The 19,366-nt window shown below is 37.8% G+C and overlaps 1 protein-coding gene and 2 long non-coding RNA genes across 4 annotated transcripts; 1 reads left to right on the forward strand and 2 right to left on the reverse strand.

The window, feature by feature from the left end:
- Positions 1 to 5,897: 5,897 nt before the first annotated feature.
- Positions 5,898 to 7,491, reverse strand: LOC109108003. The gene is made up of 2 exons (XR_002020829.2): positions 7,154 to 7,491; positions 5,898 to 6,469 (listed from the first exon to the last, which is right to left on the reverse strand). It is a non-coding gene; the product is annotated as an uncharacterized LOC109108003 (long non-coding RNA).
- Positions 7,492 to 7,698: 207 nt separating this feature from the next.
- Positions 7,699 to 9,283, reverse strand: LOC109108005. 2 transcript variants are annotated; one of them, XR_002020830.1, is made up of 3 exons: positions 8,881 to 8,895; positions 8,594 to 8,749; positions 7,699 to 8,387 (listed from the first exon to the last, which is right to left on the reverse strand). It is a non-coding gene; the product is annotated as an uncharacterized LOC109108005 (long non-coding RNA). The 2 variants fall into 2 exon arrangements; XR_006162149.1 differs by having other exon boundaries at positions 8,594 to 9,283.
- Positions 9,284 to 10,170: 887 nt separating this feature from the next.
- On the forward strand, positions 10,171 to 17,420 carry LOC109097951 (isoleucine--tRNA ligase, mitochondrial-like). The gene is made up of 23 exons (XM_042774085.1): positions 10,171 to 10,467; positions 10,659 to 10,781; positions 11,163 to 11,316; positions 11,480 to 11,628; positions 12,101 to 12,150; positions 12,277 to 12,386; positions 12,499 to 12,589; positions 12,678 to 12,793; positions 12,891 to 13,060; positions 13,147 to 13,237; positions 13,366 to 13,517; positions 13,899 to 14,059; positions 14,145 to 14,247; positions 14,377 to 14,470; positions 14,621 to 14,730; positions 14,799 to 14,900; positions 14,978 to 15,103; positions 15,418 to 15,549; positions 15,649 to 15,755; positions 15,859 to 16,004; positions 16,095 to 16,285; positions 16,831 to 16,975; positions 17,220 to 17,420. The coding sequence occupies exons 1-23, from the start codon at positions 10,288 to 10,290 to the stop codon at positions 17,363 to 17,365; spliced, it is 2,949 nt and encodes a 982-aa protein (XP_042630019.1). The 5' UTR covers positions 10,171 to 10,287; the 3' UTR covers positions 17,366 to 17,420.
- The last annotated feature ends 1,946 nt before the right edge of the window (positions 17,421 to 19,366 follow it).

Genomic DNA, 19,366 nt, shown 5'->3' on the forward strand with positions numbered 1-19,366 from the left:
AGCCATCATTAGGCTGAAAAAACAAAACAAACCCATCAGAGAGATAGCAAAAACATTAGGTGTGGCCAAATCAACTGTTTGGAACATTCTTAAAAAGAAAGAACGCACTGGTGGGCTCAGCAACACCAAAAGACCCGGAAGACCACGGAAAACAACTGTGGTGGATGACCGAAGAATTCTTTCCCTGGTGAAGAAAACACCCTTCACAACAGTTGTCCAGATCAAGAACACTCTCCAGGAGGTAGGTGTAATGTGTGTCAAAGTCAACAATCAAGAGAAGACTTCACCAGAGTGAATACAGAGGGTTCACCACAAGATGTAAACCATTGGTGAGCCTCAAAAACAGGAAGGCCAGACTAGAGTTTGCCAAACAGCATCTAAAAATGGCTTAACAGTTCTGTAACAACATCCTATGGACAGATAAGACAAAGATCAACTTGTACCAGAGTGATGGGAAGAGAAGAGTATGGAGAAGGAAAGGAACTTCTCATGATCCAAAGCATACCACCTCATCAGTGAAGCATGGTGGTGGTAGTGTCATTGGCGTGGGCATGTATGGCTGCCGATGGAACTGGTTCTCTTGTATTTATTGATGATGTGACTGCTGACAAAAGCAGCAGGATGAATTCTGAAGTGTTTCGGGCAATATTATCTGCTCCAATTCAGCCAAATGCTTCAGAACACATTGGACGGCGCTAAACAGTGCAGATGGACAATGACCCGAAGCAAACTGCGAAAGCAACCAAAGAGTTTTTTAAGGGAAAGAAGTGGAATGTTATGCAATGGCCAAGTCAATCACCTGACCTGAATCCGATTGAGCATGCATTTCACTTGCTGAAGTGACAGTAGAGGCCTGGCAGAGCATCACCAGGGATGAAACCCAGCATCTGGTGATGTCTATGCGTTCCAGACTTCAGGCTGTAATTGACTGCAAAGGATTTGCAACCAAGTATTAAAAAGTTAAAGTTTGATTTATGATTGTTAATCTGTCCCATTACTTTTGGTCCCTTAAAAAGTGGGAGGCACGTATACAAACTGTTGTAATTCCTAAACTGTTCACCTGATTTGGATGTAAATACCCTCACATTAAAGCTGAAAGTCTGCAGTTAAAGCACATCTTGTTTGTTTAATTTCAAATCCATTGTGGTGGTGTATAGAGACAAAAAGATTAGAATTGTGTCGATGTCCCAACATTTATGGACCTGACTATATATATATATATATATATATATATGTATATATATATTAATCATCTAATTCTGTTTGCCTTAAGATTCTTGTGTTGATTGTGTTGAAATCATTAATCACATTTTGATAAGTTATGGTTAATTTAGACCATAATAGTGGGTTGAGTTGTTTGGCACACAATCACAATCGTGTTTAACACTTGATAAACAATGTCTACACACATGTGAAAGAAAAAAAATTAAGTATCTTTTGAGCTCTGTAACTTAAAAATTCTTATGAAAATCTTAAAAGGGTTCTACAAAAGAACAGTATGAAAAGTTAATCTTTAAAATGAATGCAGTGTTATATGTACTGTATATATACTGTTCAAAAATTTGGTGTCATTAATTTTTTTTTTTTTTTTTTTTTTTTTTACATTTTTTGAAAGAAATCTCACATGCTCGCCAAGGCTGCATTATTTTATAAAAAACACAGTAAACATTATTTTATAAAAAAAAACAGTATTATTTTATTACAATTTAAAATCACTGCTTTCCATTTGAATCTATTTTAAAATGTAATTTATTCCTGTGATGGCAAAGCTGAATTTTCAGCAGCCAATACTCCCGTCTTCAGTGTCATTTTATTATTCTGATTTTGTTGTTATATGATGATTTTGTTTTTGTGTAAACGTTTTGTCTTGTTGTGATGGTTAATATTTTTTGTGTTTGTTATTTTTTTCTGCTGCCTCTTGTAATGTAACTGTTCTGAGTGTCAGAACTGTTCTCATTAGCCTGGAGAGAGAAAGACAGAGGTACTAATTAAATCACACACAATCTTCACATCGCAGTATGAAAACACCTGACCACATCACACACACACACACACACACACACACACACACATTCACACACTGGCCCAATACGGTACAGTATTTCTTCAGTCATTAGTCCTTAAAGGCTGCTCATTAGTTCATTACAATTGAACGTGATTCTCTCAGTAGCACTACAGCAAGCTGATCTAATTTAATCATTGAAGCAGTGCACTCAAATCCATCTCCACCCAATAAACTGGCCATCTGTGGGCCCTCAGTGTCAGAAGAGTAAATGTACACGCACACGCACACACACACACACACACACACACACACACACACATCACATGGCTTTTCATCCCACACTGGACTTTTAAATATATGTGAGACACAGCTGCTCAAGCTTTGGAACAAGCTTTCCCTTGATATGCGTACTATTACTGATCTGGGTCTTTTTAAAAATAGGCTTAAAACCTATTTATTTAGACTGGCTTTTAATAGCAATATTGTGATATTGTCGTGTATTTTATAGTTAATTATTTTACCTATTTTGCTCTAGCCAGTTATACTTTCGTTTAACTGTATTATTTTCTGCTCTTACTGGAAAACACTTTGGCCAACTTGAGTGTTGACACTTTAAAAACAAAGCATTTTTCCGTTCAGTGTGGTAAATCTGAGGTTGAGATATCTTTCACCTCGCACAGAAAAAAAAAAAAAATACAGGTTTCACAAAAGACAAGTTGTTCATAAAAATAAATAATATAAAACAATCTTAATAAAGATTAAGTCAATGAATCTCTTAGTTATCTTCAGATTCAACACAGAAAACTATTTACAAAGAACAGAGTGGGGGTGGGTGGGGGGTTTGTTAATTTTAGCCATACAAAAAAATAAATAAATGTTATATTAATTTATTTTTGGTCTCATAAACACACTAGCTTGTAGCGCAAACAGTTTTATCGTTTAACTATATTATACTAGTTATTTACCATTAGTGGCTAATGAATAATGAATTTAGGCCCAATGGGCATGCAAAGCTTTAGAACTGTTATTCATAACAGTTAGTTCTCGCTGCTTTTTCACTTCTTTTCTCAAAACAAAACCACAACCATCAGTGACAAAAATGTGATAATATTTGCAGACGACACTTCAGCCTGTCCTTCTGCTTTCTTTAAAACAGATGGTGATTCATCAAGGGTGAAAATGTTCTCCACGCAGAATTTAGTCATTCTAATTTGTCATTTAGACTAACATAAAGCTGCTTCTGCTTGGCCAGTGATCCATACCTTGCTATTCTAATAACATAAACCTTTATCAGTGCTAATGTTAACGCACTTTATCACTGCAGTATATCTACACAAGCACATCTGTTGAGTCTACGCAATGGCTATCTACACTAGATGCTTCAAAGTGAATGCTCCAAATCCATTTGTTTTGTTGTCAGAAGCAATGCAAGCAGGCATATTATGTTAGAAATAGAATAATATTTGTGTGTCCGCGTGTAAATCCACGCGTGTCCCATTCACACCAAGAACAGTTATATAGAGTTCACACCAAAGCAGAGTAACATTCTGTTTATTCTAAGCGCACACAGCAGTTATGTTGTCTGTCATTTGAAATATTCAAGCTCTTTAAAGCAGGATAGATTATGAATTGCTGTTCATCAGCTTAAAAAAAAAAGCCTATTTTTGTTTTTTAACACTTTGGGATTTTGTTGAAATATAAAGTGCATTATAAATAAAATGTGTTACTATTATTCACATAGAATTAGAATAAGTATTAAACTTTATAGGTGTCATTACATGTATTTTCCTTGGTTTGAATAGGTCTTAACTGAGATGTTCTCTCTGACTGAGCTACAACTGTTTTCATTTACACTAGCCACAGATTAACCATTCACTTCTAGTCAGAAATAGGGAGGTTATATAAATAAAGAGAGAGAGAAAAGCAGTCTCTGTAAGAAAATAAATTAGTGAGTTTTGCATACAGCTTGGCTATCCATCCTATGACCAGAAAAGGTGGTCAACTGTAATAAATGAGCAGAACTACTGATATAGTGATGCTCTGAACAGAGTAAAGAAAAGAAACTTTTCAAGGCATGTTACTGATGATTTCAGTCAACACAAACAGTGTTCTGCCTTCACGTTTACACAACAGACTGAAAGATAGCTTCGAAGAGATAGAGGAAGGGTTACAGATGATCTTAAACATGTCTGTCAGGTACAGAAGATATAGCTGCTGGTCTTTACTCTCAGCTCAGAGCCAATACACCCTTTTTGTTCTGGTTTATTTCTTCATAAAATGCATTCAAATATAGAATCTAGAATCTGTTGTTTTACTATTTATTATATACTTTTTATTATCTACAAAAGCATTCATTTGAAGCTTTAATTTTGAGATTTTTGACATTAACTTTTTAGTATTTTTTAACATGCTTTTGTCATTTTTATTAATTTTTGTTCTTTTAAATATAGCTTTATTTTTATTTTTATCATTTTTATTATAGCTTTATAAGTTCTTCGTCTAACATTTATTTTATTTCAGCTTTTTTCAATTACTGAAATCGAATAAGTAGTTTTAGTTAACAACAGCAGATTCTATTAAAGGCTGTTTGTTTCAATATCAACTCTAAATTATTAATTCAGGGGTCAAACACACTGCGAATCATCCCACATTCTCAGCTGTTTATGAGACGAAAAAAAGGTATGATGTTTACTGTAAATATTCAACACAGCTGAGACATTCTGTTCACCATCAGTTCGGCCCCTATGGGATCATTATGAGAAACAATACAGTCTTTACTTGAAATGACCCAAGGTAACCATTTATTGACCAAACATCTCGAGAGTGTCTGCATGTTCATTGAGAGGCCTGCTGTTGGCCCAGGAGGGTTAAGTGGCCAACTAATATGAAGAGATAAATGCAGTTTCTCACAAACACACTCCTAAAATAAGTGAATCAAGTTCCCTATTTGAGTTTCGGCTGAGCTTACCACTTTCTGTATATCACCCTAATGTTGTTTTACATCGGAAAAAAGACATCAGCATCTCAAAAGTGACCTTACACACTGTTTAATGTAACCTTTTTTGGAGTAGTACAAAAAAACATTTTTTTTCAAGAAAATACTATTTCAGTATTTCAACTTTGGTTTATTCAGTGTTTACTTATCATTTCTTTAAAAAAAAAAGTGTAGAAGCCGTTTTCACTCAGAAATTACTAGTAAATTTCACAATTAATTACTCTTAAATACAGAAACTGAAACTCTTATTTAAAATAAGATTGCAGGCCAGCTTCTAATGAGCTTAAGTGAAATAGGATACAATAAACTGGAAGAGTTGTAGTTTGAAATAATAATGTTTCAATCTGGATAGAGAGAAAGAAGTGTGATTGAAGTGAGTATAGATACAAAAGAAGAGAGACGATGATGAAGAGAGAGACTGAAGGAAAGGAAACATCTGTTCCAGAGATGGAGGATGTGGGCAGCTGAAAAAGCAAAAGTAAACATTCACGTGATGTGAAGATTTTTCTTTAATGTCAGATTAATTGAATCCTGAGCAGTCAAACTGATTCTGATCTGAGAACTTGTTTGAGTGGATGTCTGAGTCGTTTTTTATTGTCCTGAGTGGTGTGACAGCATAGACTATTATTATTTAATTCTGCTCTAGTTGACAGATATTGTAACCTGCTTGATTGGTTACACGTCCCTCTTCCTTCCTCTAAACACAGGTGTGCCAAATAGAGTGTTTCAAAGCCAAGATCGCACTTATTATATCGACGTTAGTGTGAAAGAGGAATTATAAAACTTCAATTCAAATATTGTAATATTACAATCTAAACATATTAATAAAAGTCTGATTATAGCATGTTTAAAAATAACACATTTGAATTTGGATAAAAAAAGTTACACACAATCATATCAAATCATCCACTTTAATTTTGCATATAGACACATTTTAATCATTACAATTGATAGTTCATCACAATTAGTACAAAAATATTTTGGAGGACATGGATTACAATGATCAGATTCATACAGTCTTTCACAAGATGTTGCGACTGATTTCTAAGTTCAATTTAAAGCAAGACTAAAACACAACAAAAAAGAGTCTCATGGTGTGGTTTTGTTGGGGTTTGGAGGACCCTCGGTACAGTATACAGTGGCAATTCCTTCAAAATCCCAGTTTTTATTATTTAAAAAAAAAATAATAGCCTGTTAATCTGTAACTAATGTGAGTTGTTGTGGCACCTCCTTGTTGAGTTGTTCTTGCTGTGTCTTCTATCTTCAAGAATTTTGGAAAAGTTTGCTCTTCGTGTCTTTGCTCCTCTTGGTCATCTAAACATTCTCCAGCCAGTTTAGGATCTACTGTGGATGAAGCCCAGGGTGACTGCTGGGATCAGCAGGCACAGCGCGGTGGGCAGCGGACCCAATCCTCCAGAACTGGGCCCTTTTTGAGTACCAGCATCAGTGTTGTTAGGTTTAGTCTCTCCCTACACCAACATGAAAAAAATCAGAATAAATATGCAGAATATTTTTTATTACTGTAATGTAAACTGTTAAAAGTAGAAATGTGCAGTTGAGTAGACTGTTAAATAATGTTTGCTGCTGTAAGCTAGTTTAGTCAGGCTGATACAGCCATATTTAACAATATTTTTTTAATTAAGTCATTAATTAGAGCTAGTTAATTTTGATGTTACCACAAAGCCGGTAGGTAACCCGCCCTTTTATACAAACCTTTTTAATACAGACTTTTTATATGTCAATTTAAAGTTTATTTTGAGAAGCTGCTTGAAAATGCACTTTGTTGATGTTATTACTATTCTAATAAATTATATTGACACATAATAATTAACTTAGACTCCATAATGTTAAGAAATAGAGGAGACAAAATCCACTCACGCTTCTGCATCAATGTGGTATGCAGAGAACGGATGACATCTTTCTTGTATAATCAACATTTTGCATATACATGCAACTAATTATGTACCAAATGTATCTAAGTTTATTACAAATTAATTAACAAAATGATTAAAGAATAAATAAGAAAGATGGAAAATGCTGATATATATATATATATATATATATATATATATATATATATATATATATATATATATATATATATATATATATCTTCATAAGTCAAGAGTGAAAGAAATTGCATTGCCTACTACCTGAGATGAAAAGGGTAAGGTTATAATCAGTAACCCAAGGCACAATGCGAGTATTTTATTCATGATGATGCCTTCTTCTTCTTCCAGAGATGTTTGCTGTGGGCCAGAGAGTCTGTGCTCAGTTATGCAGGACAGGCGTGGTGTTTTATTCTCACAGTTTCTGATGTGTGACGTGATTAAACGCCTGCTCATTGGTTTTAGGAGTATCACATCCTCTTATTCGAGAAGATCTCTAAATAAAAGCTTTTTTCAAAAATATCAAATACACTACATTCTTTAAAAGAAATTCCAATCTAGGGTAACCGTATTTTCTACTCTATTACCGTTAATAAAACTATTATAAAACTCTCTTTTGTGTTACTTTGTTCTGTCTGTTGTTGGCATGAAAACAAATGTGGAGAATTCAATTATGCTAAATTTACAGTATTTGTACTCATCTAATTCTTCGATAAAACACATAAGGAAAAAACTATTATAAAGCTCTGATTACATATCTTAGAAGAACAAATTAATCCCAATCTGAAAAAAAAAGACATACAAACATATATAATCATCTATTTTATTTGTGCATACAGACACATTTTGAGATGTAGTACATTGATCACATTTAAATGTAAAATCTGTAGTACAAATAATGTCATTACAGAAATGGAAATCGGGCTGAAATTTTAAATGCGTGATTACTGATTTAAGTAATGTTGTTTTTAATCTGCTTAACCTCAATCATATACTTAGCACAGGAGAAACAAACTCTTCCAAGAGAACTTGCCATTGAGTAGGTGAGATCTAAAACAGTGACTATGGAGCAAAACACGACAAAGAGCCCAATGGTGTGGTTCTGTAGCAGAACCCTGAGTTGCATTTGTCTTTCAAGCTCCCTAAAACAGGTGCAACCAAACAAATCCCTCTTGGAGAAATTCTCCAAACTTTACTTAATTTCATTAGTCAAAATCCATTACAAAAATGAATGTGAGTTGTGGTTTCTTCTGTCTTCAAAATGTGCGGACGTTTGCTCTTTGGGTGAATGGCTGTCCATTTCACCACTGTCTCGTTCTTGGTCATCAATGGCGAACGCTCTCCATCCATCAGTTTAGGATCTACTGTGGATGAAGCCCAGGGTGGCTGCAGGGATCAGCAGGCACAGTGTGGTAGGCACAGGACCCAATCCTACAGCACTGGAATTTGCGGGTGGGCTATTGCCTGCATCTGAGGACTTCAGATCAGTGGGGCTATCCTACACCAGACATGAAGACAAAGGAAAGTGCTCACATTTTACTGTGTCCATGTTACAGAGCAATTTCATAAAACTTGATCTACATGAAAATGCATTTGCTACCATATATTATTAATTATGCTAACTATGTAAAGCATGTATGCAATAAGTGCACAAATCATTTTCTATAAACCTAAGACTATACATGAAAAAATAATAGTGCCTACCTGAGTTGACAATGGTAAGGTGATGACCAGCATCGCAAAACACAGTATCCACATTTTATTCATTGTTATGCCTGTGTCGTCTTCTTTCCTGCTGGATCAAGGTTCAATGCTCAGTGATGGGGCAGTCTTTTAAACCCAAAGTGACGTCAAAAACACCTGCCCACCGATTAGGAAAGAGTAATGATAAACTGTTAATGTATTCAATAACCATTACGGGTTCTCAAATTTATTGAAATAATATATTAAAAGTTATATGCTAAAGTTATTCATAACAATGGCAACAGTACAGTATAATGCTCGAACGCTTTCCGTTAAGATATCGTTAAGTAAATCGACAAAACTTATTACTTATCACTATGCTATATGTTTACGTACAACAACTGAATAACAAAAACTGTAGTTTCATGTTTAAAGCGTATGTAGGAGAGCCACCTTCAGGTCGTGATACGCGTGCATTTTAATCTGTGAAATCTTTTTTTTTTTTGACGTTTATTCAGAATTAACATGATCAGTGTACAATGTGCTTTCCTAAAGGAAACAGAAATACAGTCATTTAACAGCATAGTTCTGTTGATGAAAAAATAAAACTAAGATTAATTTTATATTGTTAGTAATATTTCAAGATGAGAATTTACTGTACTGAAGAAACTTGGTTAAAATGTTTGTATCAAATATGATACAACAGAGTTTTTTTTCTTTCAGTCCTCTTTGTATTGCATTATATGTTTTGCCCCCATAAAAGATTCGATCATAAAACTAAACATTTTAAAGATTGTATATTTGGATGGGCAGTGGGAGGATTGGATAAAGTGTGAAAATTTGAACTCAATTTAGACAAGTGAAGCCCGTTTTTAGCGATTTTTAGAACTTCCGTTTCTGACGCGCAGACTCAAACTAAGCTTGATGACGTCAGCAACCTGTTTTTAGCGATTTTATCTCTAGTAGCTGTGCGTGCAAACTGCCATCGTTAATCTTGCAGAGACGGCGAGCTTGAGCGGGGAGTTCTTTGGCGTGAGTGAGCGACGGGTAAGTATTCTGATTAATTATTTTGTATAGTATTTTAAAATGTAACGCCAGTACGCCATATCTCTTGACGTCTCCCCGATTGTCTGCGAGCTTCTCCTCCTGTCTGTACGGTAATTTCTCTACTGTGCGACAGAGAGTCGGGTGTTTATGACGCAATCGTTAGCCTATTTTTACAAAAACTGTTTCTACGGGGCCATAATGTAACATAGAAGGTAATGGAGCCCTTTACTACATTGTCGTGTATCTTTAGAAATAAATAATGGCCAAATGGAGTCTTTAAACGCCTCAGATGTAAAGTTATTCGCTGTCAAAGTGACGCAAAAATGAATGGGAGTCAATGGGATGCTAAACGCAAGTGAAGTTCTGCTACAAGATGGCGGCACGCGGCCGACTTCAACTTCCGGTCGACTTCCTTGCCCCCTGTATATTTCTCTTATCACTGCCTTCGAAGTCCTTATTAGTCGCCCGCAGCGCCCTCTTGCGTTTCAAATCCTCATTCACAACATGAAAAAGGCGTTTTCGTTTATGGTTTGTTTCTTCTCCGCTTCCGTAGATGGCCGGTGCTTTTATGGTTCCGGTAGACACAGAGTGACGTGCATGCGGAGGAGGAGGTCACATCCCACAACAAACTCTCATCCTGGTCGCAAACTCACCTGTCAGAGTTCCTCATGCTGCTGGTTCGGCGTTCGGCAGTAGGTTTCGGCGGTGTGGCTCGATGGGGACTGCGCTGTCTGTGCTCTGGGGACGCAGCGGGTCGGTACCGGGACACTGTGCTGCTGCCCCGCACTGACTTCCCCATGAGAGTGAACGGGCCGAATCTACTGGAACGAGAGATCCAGATCCAGCAGGTAAATGTGACAGGTCCAGATACAGATACAAAAGCTGCTGTTAAAACTGTTAAGCGGTTCTGTTCTGTACGTTCATTAATGATTAAGAGATAGCATTTGTAGAAACTTACTTCCATAACAGCCACACACCTTGAGGTCACGGATGAAGTGGTCTTTTGATGGAGTTTGAACTTTTCTGTGTTGTTCTACAGAAATGTGGTTTTGACCAGCTGTACACATGGCAAAGAGAGAAAAAAGCTAAAAAGGAGTACTGTCTTCATGATGGACCACCGTATGCCAACGGGGACCCGCATGTTGGGCATGCTCTCAATAAGGTACATTCTGTCAGATCAGAAGAACACAGTTGCACACATGCAGGGTTTTAGAAATACCAAGGTCCAATAGCTGAGCTTGTTTGGGGAATTCCGGGCCCCTCAGAAAAAATTTTAATCCCTTGATTCCCTATTTATGTGTAAAGTATACATTGTGCAATATCTTTGCAGCATCCAAGCGCGGGTATTATTATTAAAAAAAAAATATTTCACAACTTTTATTACACACCAGAAAATATACAGAGGTCTGGTGGGTACAGCTTTTAGACAAGTAGATGTTCCTGAATCCAGATCCTTTATTTTAACTTCAAACACATCTTATATAGTTGTATACCTTAATCTACAGGAATGGAAATATACATCTTCATTTGATCTCTCCCGCAGATCCTCAAAGACATCCGGAACCGTTTTGAGGTGCTGAGAGGTAGACAAGTGCACTACGTGCCCGGTTGGGACTGCCATGGGCTTCCCATTGAGCTCAAAGCACTCGGAGACCTGGGAACCAATGAGCTGAGTCCTCTACAAATCAGACAGAAAGGTCAGAATGTCACATATAATGAAAGCTCCGGTCAAATAAGTAATTTGTCTAGATCTTAGAAGCTTGTGTTTATCTGAAAAAACAAAGAAACAGTCCGTTAAGTGATGTTGCTAAGATATGTTCCTTCTGGTGAATCAAAAACTGCCTGTGTGTCTCTGTTCAGCGCGGGAGTTTGCAGAGAGGGCCATATCTCGGCAGCGTGCTGCATTCCAGCGCTGGGGTGTGATGGCGGATTGGGAGAACTGTTATTACACCTTTGATGGGAAATATGAAGCGGCCCAACTGAAAGTCTTCCAGGAGATGCACAACAAGGTGAGAGAGGTTTTTCTGTACACAGCTTGACATGTTTGATTTCATTCTGTATTAAGGAGTAGTTTGAATATTCTGCAATCATTTACATTACTGTTTATGCTACTGTAAAAGTTAAAAAACGCAAGATTGTGAGGCTGAATTAATTTGATCAAAAATATCTTTTTTTCTTAATATTTGAATATATTTCAAAATATATACTTCATTACTTCAGTCTTCAGTGTCATATGTTCCTTCAGAAATCCTTCTAATATGCTAATTTGTTGAAAACAGTTGTGTTTTTGTCAAAACTGTGATTGTTTTATGGACTTTTTGGCCATATTCTTTAATGAATAAATTCAAGTGTTTCTTTGTAATAGAACTATTTTCTAACATTACAATCGTCTGTCCCCAGACTTTTAAACAGTAGTGTATGCACCCTCATGACTTTGAAAATTTTCTCACTTTACCCGTCTTTTTCTATCTTTGTGTACAGGGTTTAATTTATCAGGACTACAAGCCTGTTTTCTGGTCACCATCTTCCAGGTGAGAGAAGCTCAGTGTGTGCAGTCTCACATAAAGCCTTTAATAAAGCTTAAAAGACATGACGCTTTGTGTTTGAGGATTTAGCTGTTGTACAGTATTTCTGCTATGTTCTCTGTCTCGGTGAAGGACGGCGCTTGCAGAAGCTGAGCTGGAGTATAATCCGGAACATGTGAGCCGTGCTCTATACATCACTTTCCCCCTGCTCACCCTGCCAGCCAAACTCGCTGCGAAAGCAGGTGTGTGTGTATGCCTTCTGTCCCTGTCCCACACACTCTTTATACAGGCCGTATACACAGAGTTAAAATTATTTAGCTGTTTCTGATGCCAGTATCTTTGTCTGTGATTTAGAAAGTTGGGGTCGTGTGTCTGCTCTGATATGGACGACTCAGCCATGGACAATTCCAGCCAATCAAGCGGTTTGTTATATGCCCAAAGTACAGTAAGTCACACACCCATGCATCTGTGAGTGGAATGCACATGATATGTTTTGATGGAGTTCATGATCACATGTTGTTCCTCTTCTTCAGGTACTCTGTAGTGAAGCGAGCTGATAATGAGCAGCTCCTCCTAGTGGCCTCAGAGCGCATCAACAGCCTCGCCTCTATACTGAAGACAAATCTAGAAAGTTTGGCCACATTCCCAGGTAGATCCAGTGTTCGTTTGTGGCCTGAATTACTTCACATGATGCCTTTTAAACTGGCCTTTTAAAGCATCTCTCTGTTTCTTTCATTCATCTCCAGGGACAGACCTCGAAGGTGGAGTCTGTCAGCATCCCACAATTCCTTCAAAACAAGTGCCTTTGTTGCCGGCTAATCATGTGACCATGACTAAGGGAACGGGATTGGTCCACACAGCTCCTGCCCACGGCATGGAGGACTACGGTGTTGCTACACACTTTAATCTGCCAGTTGTAAGTCACCACAACCTTTGTATGCTGAAATAGCAAGAATATTGGGTTGTTGGCATGTCTTTTACTTGGCTGTCTCTCTTCATTAGGAGTGCATGGTGGATGAGGAGGGCAGGTTTACAGAACTGGCTGGGCCTGAACTGCAGAAGAAATCTGTGATGACTGACGGCAATGCCACAGGTGCGATAGACAGATGGAGGAAAGAGATCATGTTGATACAAGAGAAATAGAAATAGATTAGACCATATGAAATAATACAAGAATATGCATTCTAGGAATCTTAACTAATGTTTTGTGTGCGTGGGCAGTAATCTCAGTGCTGCAGGAAGCAGGTGCCGTTGTGAAAGAGGAGGACTGTGTTCACAGTTACCCGTATGACTGGAGGACCAAACAGCCAGTCATGATCAGAGCCAGTAAACAATGGTTTATTAACACAGCCAGCCTCAAAGACAAAGCTAAGGTGAGACAATAGACTCCACAGCATCAGCTGGATGAAACCTATCAAGAACATATCTGGGTCATATTTCACCCCAAAATTTTTATTTGTAGTATTTTGCTTTAAGTAAACGAAGACTGTTTTTAGGACTGTTTAGATTTTTTACATAGTGATTTTTTTTTTAATTGAAATTAAATTATTCCGTAGTGCTGAAAAAAAAAAAATCTCATTACTGTAATGTGTAAAAAAATATTGCAAAAAATATATTATGTATTTATTGATCAGAGCATGTTAGTTTTTAGTTACTCATGCAGAAGTATTACAAAGGTGACAGATTTCTAATAAGTTTCAAGTTATATAAGTGCTTATCTGCAGAAAATAAACTCTCGTTGTGTGTTCCTATAGGATGCCCTGCAGAAGGTGCGTGTGATACCCGAATCGGCGAGGTCCAGTTTGTTGGCAATGTTGGACAGAAGAACATACTGGTGTATATCTCGGCAGAGGAGCTGGGGTGTCCCCATCCCAGTGTTCTACCATAAAGAGACTGGAGAGCCACTCTTAAACAAGTATATACTTACACCGTCGTAGACACACTCAAACACATATAAACTCATCTTAAACTGTACGTTTAGTTCCCTCTTTCTCTCTCAGACATTCAGTGACACACATCGCTAAAGTTTTCTCTGAGAAGGGGAGTGACAGCTGGTGGACGGAGCCAGTAGAGACATTTCTGACTCCAGAGGTTCTTCAAAAGGTACATTTTCATATACTACCGGTAGAATTAAAAATGTTTTTTTTTTTTAAAGAAGTCTCTTATGTAACATGAAATCATTCTAATTGGTGATCAGGAAAGATGCAGTATATGTTATAAATTGTTTGTCAGAGTAAAGCAGGTGCGGTATCTGAGTATGTACGGGGTGAAGATGTCCTGGATATCTGGTTTGATAGCGGGGCCTCATGGGCCGCTGTGCTCCCAGGTGAGTAGTCAAAGTGGTGCTCAATTGTATTTACACATTAAAGTATTTGGTGTCTGTCTAGTTCCATAAGTATTTTTTTATCTGCTTGTCTTGGGTCCTTTTGTAAGCTTTGTTGTGTTGTAATGTGATCTTACTGTCTCTCTCTTTCAGAATCAGACCCGCGTGCAGACTCATATGTGGAGGGGAAAGATCAGATCGGCGGTTGGTTTCAGTCGTCTCTCCTCACCAGTGTAGCAGTGCGGAATAAAGCCCCTTACAAGTAAGTCATAACTGGTAATGTATATACAAATAAAGATAAACGTATTGGTGAATTTTTGTGTGTTTCTGTGTTTTTGTGGTCCATGGATTTGCTGTGAGTGAGAGAGGAGAAAAAATGTCTAAGTCCGTAGGCAACGTGATCGACCCAGACGTTGTTATTAATGGAGGGAAGGTAAAATATGATCAAACAATAATAGAATGAAAATACCAATCAGTCAGTGTTTTCAAACATCGATTTCTCTCTCCCAGGACTTGTCTGTCTCTCCTCCATATGGCGCTGATGTTTTGAGATGGTGGGTTGCAGAGTCAAACGTGTTTTCTGAAGTTCAGATCGGACCGAACACACTAAACGCTGCTAAAGACAGCATCAGCAAGGTTTGGCTTATCAACTAATGCTGCTAAATAATGCTAATTCAAAAGGAGATTTTTACACTAGCTTTCAAAAGTTTGGGGTGTGAAAGAATTTTTCAAAAATACTGTTGTTTATCAAGGATGCAATAGATAAAAAAAAAAAAACATTTAAAATGTTACAAAAGATTTCTATTTTAAATAGATGCTGTTCTTTTGAACTTTATATTCCTCAAATCCTGAAATAAAAATGTCACAGTTTGCACTACAGTAGTGTAGATCAAAATTTTTATATGCTAATGGCCTCTTTTTCAGCTGCTCTTCCCTCTCTCTCTCTCCAGCTGAGGAGAACGCTGAGGTTTCTCTTGGGGAATCTCCAGAGTTTTGATCCTCGTTCCCAGGCCGTGGACCCTAAACAAATGCACTACATAGATCAGTACATGCTGCACGTGCTCAGAGAGTTCAGCATGAAGGTGAGTGTCAGAGTTAAGGAGTTAAAATGTTTGTACAACCTGGGCATGAACCAGCTCTACACTGCAGTCGATCATGTCATGCGTGTTTGTGTTTACTGAGTAACGGATGCTTACAGTGAGTTTGACAATGGCCGTGTTATCCGTCTGCTGCAATCCTTCATCACTAGAGATTTATCTAACTTCTATTTCAGCATCATTAAAGATCGGTAACCAATCATTTGATTATGTAACTTTGTGATTTTAAAATCTTTAAGCTATATTTCTAATGTTCTGTAGCAAAAAGCCTCACTCTCTCTTTTTGTCTCTCAGGCTGTATTGTGACCCTGAGGACTCCCTTGGTCGGAGGTCATGTCAGACAGTTTTAGAAGAGATTCTGGATGGAGTGAGTCGTTCTATCGCTCCTGTACTCCCACATCTCGCTGAGGAGGTGTACCTACACGCTCCTGGACATGATGGTACACGCAATTTCCTTACAAAACAGATGCTGTACATTTATGGACATGTTATCTCACTGTAGCACCTCTCACCTCTGTCTTTGTCTGTAGAGGGGGACACTTTGTTTCGTAGCGGTTGGATTAAGACCAGTTCTGTGTGGCGGAGGCCAGGACTGGAGGAAGCAGTGGAGGGGGCGTGTGCTATCAGAGATTCCTTCCTGTCATCTATTCCAGGATGTAATGCTGCTGAGTTTGAGCTCATTGTTGTCATTGAGCCCGGCCTGTTCTTTGAGCTCATGGAGGTACATCATTGATTTTAAGGCCTGTTCACACTACAAATGTTGGACACAGAAATACAGCCTGATTGTGATGTGTCTGTTCAGACAAGTGCATAAAAATGGAAGATCGACATGCAAGTTCAATACCTGACAGTAGGTAGTCCTGGTAACCCTGTACATAAAGCACTATGCAACTTTCTGTTTCTGACACTCGTTTGTCACAGAGATAAAAAAGAAGTCAATCTGCAATTTACATGTTTTCAAACAACCATTTAGATTTTTGTATTCGCTATGGGTGCCATGAAGGTTTTATGTGACAGCAGTGGCCCTGGGCCTGTGAACAAAAGCACAAAACTTATTTACTGGCCAGTTTTCTTTGTAGTGCAATGGAAAAGAAATTAGAACACCTCTGCTTAAAAAAAAAAAAATGCTTAAAAAAAATTGGTGTTGTTGGCGTGATGATGTTTTTTTTTTTATTATGAAAAAAATTACCGTCTGTGCATTCAAATTAATACAATTTTGTACTTCATTTGCTCACAGCTAAAGTTTTTTTCACCCTTCTCTGTCAGTCTCTTCAAGAGGAGCCCACTTCCACCTGCTCCCAGCTGACAGAGCTCATGATGGCCTCACGCACGACTCTGGCAAACTCTCTCCCGCGGGATTTGCCTTTGGATGCCATCACAAGCACAGGAACCTTCCTCATCAACCTGGAAGGTAAGATACTTTTCTTCAGATATAAATTATCCAGTGTTTCTTTTATTTATTTATTTTTTTAATATTTTCTTGGTGAGAATTCAAGTCAGAAAGATAAGCAGTTAAACTTGTCTTTACTTCGGAAACAGAATAATCCTTATTAATCCCTATTAAGAGAAATATTATAAAAAGTATGTAACACTGAAGTAACTTGTTCAGGAAGTTTTGCACTGCATTTTCTTCTGCTCATCTGTGTGTTGTGTAGGGGGCATGATCCGGGAGGAGAGTGCATACATCGTAGCTGCGATGCCCACCTCTCTCTCACGCTGTCCGAGATGTCGACGATACACATCAGATGAGCCTGACTGCCTCTGCCCACGATGCCAGACCATGCTGGAAAATGCCAAGTAATCACCCTGACTGTTGCCATGACGACTGCTCACCCACTGGCCCTCCTTCTCCTCCTCCTCCTCCGGTGAAAAAGATTGCAAGGGCTAACATGGACCAGAATGAAGCTGCTATTGTAACATGCAGAAAGTTGTCTGGAGGTGTGGGAGAGGGGGATCATGTTTCTCAGGGGTCAAACGGGAGATGAACTGTTATAAATGAACAAAGGAGGAATTTGGAAGGAAAAACCAAACAGGAGATTCATCTGACACAAAAACATCTACAAATAAACAGATTCAGATCATACTTTCAATGTGAGCACTAACCTGGGATCTGACTGATTTGAACAGTGCAGTTCTCTGCAACAAGTTTAAAGAGTTAGTTCACCCAAATATGGAAATTCTGTCATTAATTACTCACCCTCATGTCGTTTCAAACTCGTAACACCTTTGTTCATCTTCGGAACACAAATTAAGATATTTTTGATGGAATCTGAGAGCTGTCTGACCCTCCATAGACAGCAATGCAACTAAAGTGTTCCCAAGTCCAGAAACGTAGCAAGGAGATCTGTGAATTAATCCATGTGACATCAGTGGTTTATCCGCAATTATACGAAGCTACGAGAATACTTTTTGTGTGCAAAAGAAAAAGAACTTGAACTGTCACGCTGGAACGGTTTCCTATGTGATTTGATCTGAACGGAAACAGCGTATCAGTGTGACGCAGCTGAGATATTCTCCAAAATGGCACCAGGGTGATGCGGAGGAGACAAATTGCTGAATAAATTTTTTTTTTTTTTTTTTTTTTTGTGCACAAAATGTATTCTCGAAGCTTCGTATAATTGGATTAATTCACAGATCTCCTTGCTACGTTTCTGGACTTGGGAACATTTCAGTTGTGTTGCGGTCTATGCAGGGTCAGACACCTCTCAGATTACATCAGAAATATCTTAATTTGTGTTCCGAAGATGAACGAAGGTCTTATGTTTTTGAGATTTTATGAGGGTGATTAGTTTGTTAATTTGTGTTTTTGGATTTGGGTGAACTAACCCTTTAAGCAAAATGATTCAGTACACTGCAAAGGGCCTTGTTTTTGTGGTGGGTGAAAGGTTTGGTTGACACGTCTGTCTTTATTTTTATGTGTATTCAGGTCATGAAGGGGTATATTTTATTGTGATAATTTGAACTGAAGACCTACTGTAATGTCAGTTTATCTTACAATGGGTTTACAAACTTTACACGTTCATTCTGCTTGTTTCATTAATGAGGCTCAGTGAGAGGAGAGTTTGTTCATTTTAGTTTCTTGGTTCACCTGTAAATTGATGCTTTATGACGTCACTTTTATTGCTAAGCCAATAAACAGTACATACAGGAAAGAGAATATGAATCTCAATGTAATTCTTCATGTGTTCCCACTTTCCCAAATTTATATAATAATATTATTCATTAAAAACTTGTCTTCATGACAGATTTACACAAACATATGTAAATTACTAACAAGTTAAGTAAACGAGTTCATGACTAATGAGCTATATTGGACATGGCTTTCATGAGATAAATATATGACGTGAAAGCTAAAACACTTCTTGTATACCACATTGTGTTCGTTAATGTTTATATCCTGCTGTAAGTAGTAGTAAAGAGAAGAGCTCACACACACACACACACACACACACACACAGGAGGTTCCAGTCTGGATGCATTTCCTTCCCCAATACAACAAATAATGCTAAATTTGTGGCGTCACGTTAAAGAGCGCCAAAACGGCATCTATTGTTTGGATTTCATGAGGAAATGGACAGAACTTGAAAGCTGAGACTTTGTTTCTCATAAGAAAATGTGTGTGGAGCACTGTGTGTGTGTTTGTAGTACACACTGACCAGTCTGAGGCAGTGAGTGGAGTAGGAAAGATGTTCACACAGGTAAGATTCTCCATCTGGTCCCAATAGTGTATATACCGATATCTACAGAACGGTATACCGACATAAACTGTATTAAAATAGACGGTTATCATACGGTGTGTAAC

This window comes from Cyprinus carpio, chromosome A17 (genome assembly GCF_018340385.1).
Source record: "Cyprinus carpio isolate SPL01 chromosome A17, ASM1834038v1, whole genome shotgun sequence".
Taxonomy (NCBI): Eukaryota; Metazoa; Chordata; class Actinopteri; order Cypriniformes; family Cyprinidae; genus Cyprinus; species Cyprinus carpio.

What these genes read in the sequence shown, in the direction of transcription:
- LOC109097951 (XM_042774085.1), top strand. Translation starts at nt 10,288, where the DNA reads ATGCTGCTGGTTCGGCGTTCGGCAGTAGGTTTCGGCGGTGTGGCTCGA. An exon ending in CTCCAGAGGTTCTTCAAAAG is followed by an intron (nt 14,248 to 14,376) that starts GTACATTTTCAT and finishes ATTGTTTGTCAG; the next exon opens with AGTAAAGCAGGTGCGGTATC. An exon ending in TTCAGCATCATTAAAGATCG is followed by an intron (nt 15,756 to 15,858) that starts GTAACCAATCAT and finishes TTTGTCTCTCAG; the next exon opens with GCTGTATTGTGACCCTGAGG.